Source organism: Argentina anserina, chromosome 1, assembly GCF_933775445.1.
Source record: "Argentina anserina chromosome 1, drPotAnse1.1, whole genome shotgun sequence".
Lineage (NCBI taxonomy): Eukaryota > Viridiplantae > Streptophyta > Magnoliopsida > Rosales > Rosaceae > Argentina > Argentina anserina.
This window is the reverse complement of record NC_065872.1, coordinates 16,343,739-16,353,210: the sequence shown is the minus strand read 5'-3', so window position 1 is coordinate 16,353,210 and position 9,472 is coordinate 16,343,739. Positions and strand designations below refer to the sequence as shown.

Below are 9,472 nucleotides of genomic sequence, written 5' to 3'. Positions count from 1 at the left end.
GCGGAGAGACTCACGCCGACGCGGGGAGGTGTGGCGAGCTCGAGGGTTGCTGCGGTCGTCCGTGCGAAGCTTCCCAGGCCGGCGGTGTGCGACACGGACAAGTGGAGGAGGAGATCGCCGGAGCTGGTTCGAGAGGGAGAGAGTGAATCGGGTGAGAGGGAGAGGGAGGCGGAGAGAAGAGAGAAAATGAGGGGTTTGCACTTTTGGAAACCCTAGCTCACTAAACATCCTTTTTATACTAGTTTCCAAAATCGGAAACAACTTCTAACGTTAAAAACTTTTACGTACAACGTCCGATTTGAACGCGTCACATATCCACGAACTCGTATCGACGAGTTCTACAACTTTCGTGAAGGAAGTTTTCGCAACCGAGTGACGGAATAAAAGTTGATAAAATCGTTCGGAAACGTAACGTTTTTCGAATCAAACGTTCCGATAACGTTTCCGTTTCCGTTCCGTAAAGTTGCAAACAATTATATTCTTTTAAACTAAAATTCATAACTTTATAGAATTCAAATTGAATCAAATAATGTATTGAAATTTAGGGTTATTACATCCGAATCACTATTTGATCGCTATTTTATTTGAGAACCTATTTGTACAGGAATATAATCTCGACAAGAACAATTTGATTAATGGTAGAATCATTGAAGGTGGTAGTGACTAGTGAATAGGCCTAAAATGCCATCCAACTGAGGCAAGGAAGGAAGAGATCGACATTATATCGTTTAATTTTTCTAACAGGATAAACCGAGTGTGTCCAAAACCAACATATTAACATAAATTATACGATACATCTACAGGCACAGAAGATGCACAAATTATTTATGCATACATGTCCTTCATTATATTTGTTTCAGGTTTATAGAGGCCATGGACTTCTAGATGCAGTATATGTCTATTTGTAGAAGTGTATAACTCCATAATCATACCAACTGCAAAACCTAAAGAAGGTAAGAAATCATAGATCTGGATTTGGCCAAACATTCAGAAAATATACAATCCCATAACATGTTGCATGCTGTGAAGGCTAGCTAAGGTTTCTGATAGACTTTCACACACTCAGGTTAAATAATTCAGAGGATGCATGAATAACTTCTGCTCATTTCCTGGACACCTTTCAATATGATTTCACTCTCTGTACACACCACCAATTTAAATGAAATTGTAATATATATGCTTGTATTCATTTTACAAGTTGATTATTATCTCAACAAACTGCAGAACCTAAAGAACAAAATCATAGATCTAGATGTGGTCCATTTCAAGTAACTTTACAATAACATATTTAATCAAGCATGCAGTTCCCACTTTTACACAATCAATCAAAAGGAGCTTAAACATCAAAATGTATATATGTGTATAATAACCGAGTAAACACCCACTTCACCTTCCTTGCACAATTTTGTTCTATTGGAGAGCATTTGAGATAGAATAAATAAAGTCCAAGAAGCCAGTTCCCTTAAGAAGACCTTTACCAGTCAAGAGCTCAACATCTAATAACAAGAGGAACCCAATAGTAGCAGCTCTCCCATTTATTATCTCATTCCTCCTTGTGAAACCAAAAGCCCCTCCTTCTAAGCCCTCATCGACCACCATTTTCACCTGATCATTTGGAATAAAGCATCATTATCTATCAAGAAAATCATACCAACTGGAACATACTAACTGCTCCCCACTCCTATTTTATTTTTCACTGATAAAAGAAAAAATATTTTACAATGATCTCCGGTCTTTATACTGGTTAGGCACATGGCCCCTGGATTTTTTTCACAAGAAATTTACAGCCGGTTTTCTGTGGTTTATTCTTTCAAACTTTAACCTCCTACAGCAACCTATGATTATGAATGAAGCTAATTTTTGTAAACTTTCATGTCAAGTAACTTTCTTCAAATATTGTACACTAATCATTAACTGTTATAAGGTACTAAAAATACTAGCTCATTTACCAGTCAATCTAAATGTCTAGGTTCACTAGTTAGCAACAATGTACTCATCCATACATGGCAAACTGGCAATCTAACAACCCAAGAAGATGAACTTATTGAGTTACCTCCTCGATATTAACATCCGAAGCAGTGACACCCGGTTGAGCCTTGCCACTGAACACAATCTCTGCAGCTGCATCAGAATTTACAGTACCCGGCTCGAGGCTGATGTAGATATTCTTCTCATCAGTCTTGCAAGGATAAACATAAAGAGTCCTCAACGCCGGCGTGAGAGCCCTCAGCACCGGGTTCTTCGGGTACCATTCCTTAATGGCACCACTCCGAAGATCAAATGTGCTATCAGTTGACGGACACACTATACACCCATCCTAAACCAAACAAACCAAACCAAACCAATTGAGTAAAAATTAGTCCTTTAGTCGAACTCAGAACCTTCCACTTACTTAATTATCGCGAATAATTAATATTTGGTGATGAAGTTGATCAGTTATTGACCTGAGTGAGCTTGGCATTGAGGAGGCCTTCAGTGTAGGCGCCTTCCGCCGGTGAGCGGTTCTCAATGGCGAAGACTTCGTCCTTGTACCACAGCAGCAGTATGGCCTCCCCGTCCTGAACTATCACGCGCCGCTCTCCCTTGGGCAGCGCTGCCACCGGCACCACCGGCACCCAGTTCTCGGACGACGACGTCTCCGCCACCGGGACTTCCGTGGCCTTCAAACGACGAGGGACAGAAGGGTAATTCTTTCCTACAAGTGCATGAAGAGAGGAGGAGGAGGAGGCAGGGGAATGGTGGAGAGAGTGGGGAGGTTTAGGGAGGAGAGGGCGGGAAGAGGGAGGGATAGGGGTAAGGAGGTAATTACGGGGAAATGAGGGGGCGAAGGGTGAGGCGTTGGCCATGGAAGAGAGAGGGTTTGAAGAAGAAGAAGAAGAAGAAGAAGAAGATAGAGAAGAGAGGGTGGAGTTTTAGGGGAGGAGGAGACAAAGTGAAGGGTCAGCATGGTTCTGGATAACGTTGTCAACACAAGTAGGTTCCTTCTTAGTTCAAATTTTCATCAAATATTTTTAATTAATAACAGATTGTAAAAACCATTAATAAATAAAACATTGTGAATTTGCAGTCGACTAAAACAGATTAGCAATCTCATATTCAGTCCAACAATCCTCATGAATAACAGATGCGAAGCTAATCGGAATCAGACCAACACAAATTGCTATGTTTTAAAGTCTCTCGACCTCAATATAGTTTTCGTGATCTACCTTTAAAGAAAAATGCATGTATAATTGTTCTTAAGTTTTGTTTTTTTATAACATGGAGCGTATGTGGGCGAATCTAAGCACAGAGCCCGCCAACCCACACAGCCAATTCACCACTCAAACACCGTTATGTTGCTCTTAAGTTTTGAGCGGCAATAAAATTGCAGAAAAAATACATAGATAGGATATAGTGCCTTAATCTCAATTTACATGAACTACGCATGCAAATTAAGTAGCAAACATGCTCTACAGATTTTTGCAGTTTAGAGTGTAATTGTTAGTATGAGAAAGGTTTAAGGGTTTGTTCGGTAACGAACAACAGTTTTATCAAATGAAAATTTGAATTAAATTTTGTATTTTTTCAAGTAAAGAATGTGTTCGGTATATTTTCTAAAAAAAAAATGTGTTTTACATTGACCGGTTTGAATAGCTTCGTAACTTTCTCTTACTTGATTAGTTGTCTGATGTAAAAGCAATCAAGATGCCTAACCCAACCATCCATGGATATTATGTTCACTCTTAACTCTAAAGTACGTCTTAACTCCATGTCCATGACTATCATTCATCTAATCAAGCAAACCTAATAGAGAATAGAAAGACTTGACATACTTACATTCCATACCAACACCTGTCAGACAACCTCTCTTCCATGCTCCCTGGTACTCTAAATTAAGCACCTACACGTTTATATAAACCTCTATCAATTTTAATGTTTATAATTAGAACATATCTCAAACCAAATGGAGTATAGATTGGTGGAAGTTGTTGCTGTCCTTCATTACACACAGAGGCGGACCTAGCAGGTGGCAAGCCCAGCTTATGCTGGGAAGAAAAAAATGGGCCACGTTCAAAAAACAATTCTGCTGAGTAAAATTGTAAAATTACTAGCAGTCTACTCATTATTCTTTAGCCCATATACATATCCAACACAAGAAAAGAATCTCATTGATCAATTGATCAAACAAGAATTGTTCTGCCTTTCAGTCTCTTTTCCCAGAAAATCTATATTTTCATAATCTTTCAATCTCAATTGCAGCCTCTCAATCAGACTGGTTGTTTGCACTTCACCATATTCACGTATGTATCTCTTGACTTTTTTCTTATCATTTTATTCTAACTTTATTAAATTCCTAAAGTTCAAAATTAGGGTTTTGAATTGTTTGAGAATTTGTAGGGACTCGGGATTTGGGGTGTTGAGTTGTATTACTTGTTTAATGAAGAGTTGTGTTTTATATAATCTAAATAACTAAATTCTCAAATCCTAATTGTATTTTATATGTTCTGTGATGTTGCTTAATAATTAATATGAAATTCTAAATTGAGATTAGTGTGTTTTATACAATCTATAGGTTATACTTTACATAATCTATTGTTTTGTTGGATTGTCTATTGTTTTATCCAGTCATTTTGTATAATCTGTTTGTAACTTTTGATTCAATAGGATGTCAACGATTCAAGAATATGTTTTCTTTCTATAAAAAAGATGTTGATAATCACACTTCAACACCAGTTGCATCAGAGACTCCAATGCATTATTTTGATTGTCTTTCTTCCTTGCCAATTAATGAAGTTGAAAAACAAAATGTTAACACTATTGACTGAGATGAAGTGATTGATCATTTGAAGTACAATTTCGATCGAGCATATAATTCTCTTTTGGATTCTTATGTATAGCATATAAGAATTGTATTTTGACTTAGCAAAATTTTTGCCTCTTCTCCATGATTATTTTTCTGCTCACCTAGCTTTGAGACACTAGATCCGCCTCTGATTATACATATTTAACTCGAGGATTCTTTGTTCAAATTTCACTCTAATATTTATCAATTCGATCTCACGTATAAGATCGAAGAGAAAAGCAATAGCTCAATGGAGAAACTTGCAGGTTGTACCTTCTTCTTCTTTACTTGTTTTATATTCAATAGAACTTCCCACATTCTCAAGCATACGTATGCAGAATTGCAGTTCCAGGAGATATATGCAAAACGAAAGGAGATTGGCTATGAAGATCGACCTACAGAGAACAGAGGATTACAGGTCGAAAAAAGAAAATCTGAGAACTTGGTGGGGATTGATGGTGATCGAGCATGACTGTAAAAATAAAATTTTTCTTTTTAATTGGAGTACAATGTTCTCCAAAAAGTCAAAAACAATGAAAATGAGCCAAAGACGTGTCCAAAATAAATACAGAGCTTCTTAGTTGTATCGTGAAAACGGTTTTCCTTGTTTTTGGGTTTTGACTCACCGAACGCTTATTATATTGAATTACGTTTTCATAATACAGAAATGGAGAACTCAACAAATGGTACCCAACTATTAGTCATTGTAACTTTTAGTACATCACATTTAAAAACTATCGCATTAGTACCTCAAGTTTCTATTTCAGCCTAATTTTAGTTCATTCAATCAATTAACAACCTAATATTAGAGATGCCAAAATCTGTCTAAATCCCACATCTAACAAACTAAATGAATTTTCAGAGCATTAAGGATTCCTAGAGAGCTGAGGAACAACATCAACAACAGGCACCGTAGTTACCAAAGATTTTTCTCTAGATTGAAACTTGAAATTAATTGCAAGCTTTATAGTATGAATTTTCTTCTCATTTTTCTTCCTCTCTTCAATTCTGGGTTTGCATTTGATAAATTTTTTTCAATTGTGATTTTGATTTTAATTTGTTGTTCTCTTTATATGTTCAAATTGGTGGACACTGCGGTGCCTGTTGTTGATGTTGTTCCTCAGCTCTCTAGGAATCCTTAATGCTCTGAAAATTCATTTAGTTTGTTAGATGTGGGATTTAGACATATTTTGTCATCTCTAATATTCTTTTGATAGAGCGAGAGTGATTTAAATATTTTGAATACATAATAGTTATCTTCATTTAATAAAAAAAAAGGAAGTTAATAGATTGATAAGTGCTTATGATCTAGATATATAGATAAGACAGATTCCAAGAATATAGATGAAGAGCAAAACATACTTAGAATTGCAAGTGGTGTGTCTAACAAATTAATTTAGCTGGATATACAAAATTGCTTCTCAGAATTTAGTTCACCCTTATCAAGTTTCCACAAATGTTTAGATATGTATTACATGTATGAATTGTTGAAGAGGAATTATTGTGTCCTTTAATTCAATATTTGAAAAGAATTATGTTAGAGAAAATAGATTTCAAAAGGAAAATATAGATTAATCCTCTATTTTTGCATTACAGTAGATGACTGTTGGATATTCAATGACTGCAAGGGTGACTCATGTGCCTTCATATAAAATGATTGTGTAATAAATGTTTCTAGTTTTGTGGCTTAGTTGGTGGAAGATTTGATTTAATTTGTTTTTCCTAGGAACAGCTTCAGATTTAGGAAACAAACTATCATCTTAACAAGAGCTCTTTTTGGTATTTGTGTGTATTGCAGTTTGAGGTTTTGTAAAAACAGGGTATTGTGAGTTTGTAGTGTTGTACCATTTTAGTCAAGGTTTATGGTCATATTGGAAGCAAATTGAATATAGAGGTTGTATGTAAAGGAATGAATGTTCTGATATAATCTTTCCAAGTTCAAATTTCATATATCAAAGTTCGTTTCATGATCAAATCAAGCTGAAAATGTTTTGATCTTCATTCTTTCATATTTTTTTTAATTTTCACACTTATTTGAAGCTGAGCGAACATGGTAATTCCATTGGATTTCAGTCTGCGAGTTTTCATTTGTGGGTTTGAAGAAAGAGACCAAAACCTTGGGGTTTGAAGAAAGCGATATTTGAGAGCGGATTGCTATTGGTATTGTGAAAGGAGCTAAAAATTAACTATTTCTTAGTTCCATCTGCAGTATTTACTTATTTTGGAACATATAGCTATATTTGTCTATACATGAATGACTAATATTAAGTTTCAAAATTCTATGGTTCTTCTTTCGAATATTTGTAAGCTAGCATTTACCTATATATTGTTTTTAACTAAGTGTTTGTTAGTATCATTTCATAGTATAAACTAAAAAGATAAAAACCGTAGCGAAGCGCGGGTGTTCTGCCTAGTAATTACTTGGATGGTGATATATACTCTGAGAATGTCTGTGTCTATTTTCGTCTGCCTCTTGGTAACTTTCATATCATGGCTAGCTATACATTGCACTAAGTTCCTATATCTGCAATTTCGCATACGCATAAAAATGACATTGAAGACACCCACCCAACCAAGCCATGCCACCACATGTGGTACATTTCTACTTCACTAACTAATGACTAGTACATGTAATAGGTATAATCAATCATGTATAGCTTGTATATTATTTCACATTAATTGTTGCCTGCATGAACAAGTAATCAGAGACCATCACTAAGTGTCTATGTAATAAACCAAGGTGGAGTATTAATGTTAATTTTGACACAACATAATGTCCATATTTACAATACACATGGCGAAATGACCCACCTCTATTAAATTCAAGTGTAAAAAACAGTGCTCGTTAGTAGGGGTGTAAGTGAGTCGAGCAAAGTAAAAAAAATAAGTTGTTCATGTTCAACTCGTTTTCATTCGATCGAGATCGAGCTTGAGGGTTAAAATTTGAATTTTTTTTTCTCTGTATTTAAGATCAGCTCAGGTCATCTCAATGTATTAAAAAAATTTCCTAAATCGAGTCTGTTTGAATTATTTGAAATTAATTTGCCATTATTGATTTAAATTCAGCTCGGTGCTAATGTGTAATTTTCAATTGATTAACAGTAATTTCTTTGTTAAAAGTGTAATTTCTGTGACAGTAATTTCTTTCTTAGAAGTATTTAACCTTCCTCAATCGCAAGTAGTAGAAAAAGAGGCGAAAGAAGAAGAAAGATGGGTCGGAGCATATCAAAGTCACCGTCGAGAGGAAGAAGCCGAAGAGATCGAAGCCGCTCACCCTTCTCCTCCAGGTCACTTCCAAATTCCACCTCCATCTTTTTACATTATTCCATTTTACTCCTCACACTCTTCTCATTCATATTTGAAATCACAGACGGAGTCGTTCTAGTGTCTCCCCGCGCCGCCGTAGAAGCCGCTCGCCGAGTTACCGCCGCCGCAAGAGCCGCTCTCCCACGCCGAGACGACGTCGCCGTCATAGGAGCAAGAGCAGCTCCCCGTCTCCTCCTCCTCCGCCCCCTCGTCAGTCGACGACTGACCGGAAAAATGCCGCCGATAAGGTCAAGAAGGAGGAGGAAGAAAAGGCCAGGTAATTCTGATCAAGCTGACTCTTCGTTTCGAATCGAACAACGCAGTTTCTGTATTGATGAGATTGAATGCAGTATGATGCTTAGTAGGTTTGATTGTAATTGAAATTTGAGCTGTGGTGTGGAATTTCAGGTTGCTACTGGAGGCGGAGCTGAAGCGATTAGAGGAGGAGACTACGCAGAGGATCGAGGAAGCGATTAGGAGAAATGTAGAGGAGAGGCTGAGCTCTGAGGAAGTTAGGATTGAAGTAGAGAGGCGGATAGAGGAAGGCCGGAAGAAGCTGCTTGAGGATGTGCAGGTTCAGCTTCAGAAAGAGAAAGAAGCTGCTCTCAATGAAGCACGGTGGAAAGAAGTAAGCATCGTAGCGCGAGTAGATTGCATATGTTGTGTGTTTATGACTGATTGTTATGAGGTGTTGATGTGGCTGCTACATTGTGCAGGAACAAGCTCGGAGGGAGAGAGAGGAGCTTGATAAGATGCTAGAGGAGAATAGGAGGAGGGTGGAGGAGGCACAGAGGAGAGAAGCTTTGGAATTGCAGAGCAAAGAGGAGGAGCGGTATCGGGAGTTGGAGCTGATTCAGAGGCACAAAGAGGAGGCTGCAAGGAGGAAAAAGATGGAAGAGGAAGAAGAACATGCACGCCTCTTGAAGTTGTCTAGTAAGAATAAATCTCGGTCAAAGTCTTCTAGTATGGGATTTTAATTGCGACTGGTGCCAATTGGCTAGTCTAATATTGACGAATAATAGTGAAAATTTGCATTCTAATTCATATGATGTTATCTGTCTTTCTTTTATTTCAGCATTACTAGAGAGTGTTTACTGAAATAATTAGATGTAGCTAGATCATACTAGGGTATTGAACTGGATTTTGTAATTTGAGATTCTTCTAGGACATAGCTGTGTGATTAATTCAAATTTTTACTTATGAGAGAACATACAACAATAAATAAATCCTTCAAGAACCCATCTTCATGACTGTAGTACAGGAGGGCCTTGTGGCGTGACAGATCCTTGGCTGCAGCACATGAATGGTGGGTCACTTTTGAAGAATTGAATTGATAATGAACAC

General features: G+C 37.1%; 2 protein-coding genes across 2 annotated transcripts; one reads left to right on the top strand and one right to left on the bottom strand.

Moving 5' to 3' along the window:
• Positions 1–1,141: 1,141 nt before the first annotated feature.
• Positions 1,142–2,931, bottom strand: LOC126800169 (uncharacterized). Its single transcript, XM_050527497.1, has 3 exons — positions 2,445–2,931; positions 2,054–2,317; positions 1,142–1,605 (listed from the first exon to the last, which is right to left on the bottom strand). Exons 1-3 carry the CDS (start codon positions 2,844–2,846, stop codon positions 1,411–1,413), a joined length of 861 nt encoding a protein of 286 aa, XP_050383454.1. The 5' UTR covers positions 2,847–2,931; the 3' UTR covers positions 1,142–1,410.
• Positions 2,932–8,020: 5,089 nt separating this feature from the next.
• On the top strand, positions 8,021–9,188 carry LOC126800678 (uncharacterized protein At1g10890). The gene is made up of 4 exons (XM_050528115.1): positions 8,021–8,109; positions 8,193–8,405; positions 8,537–8,756; positions 8,845–9,188. Exons 1-4 carry the CDS (start codon positions 8,033–8,035, stop codon positions 9,103–9,105), a joined length of 771 nt encoding a protein of 256 aa, XP_050384072.1. The 5' UTR covers positions 8,021–8,032; the 3' UTR covers positions 9,106–9,188.
• The last annotated feature ends 284 nt before the right edge of the window (positions 9,189–9,472 follow it).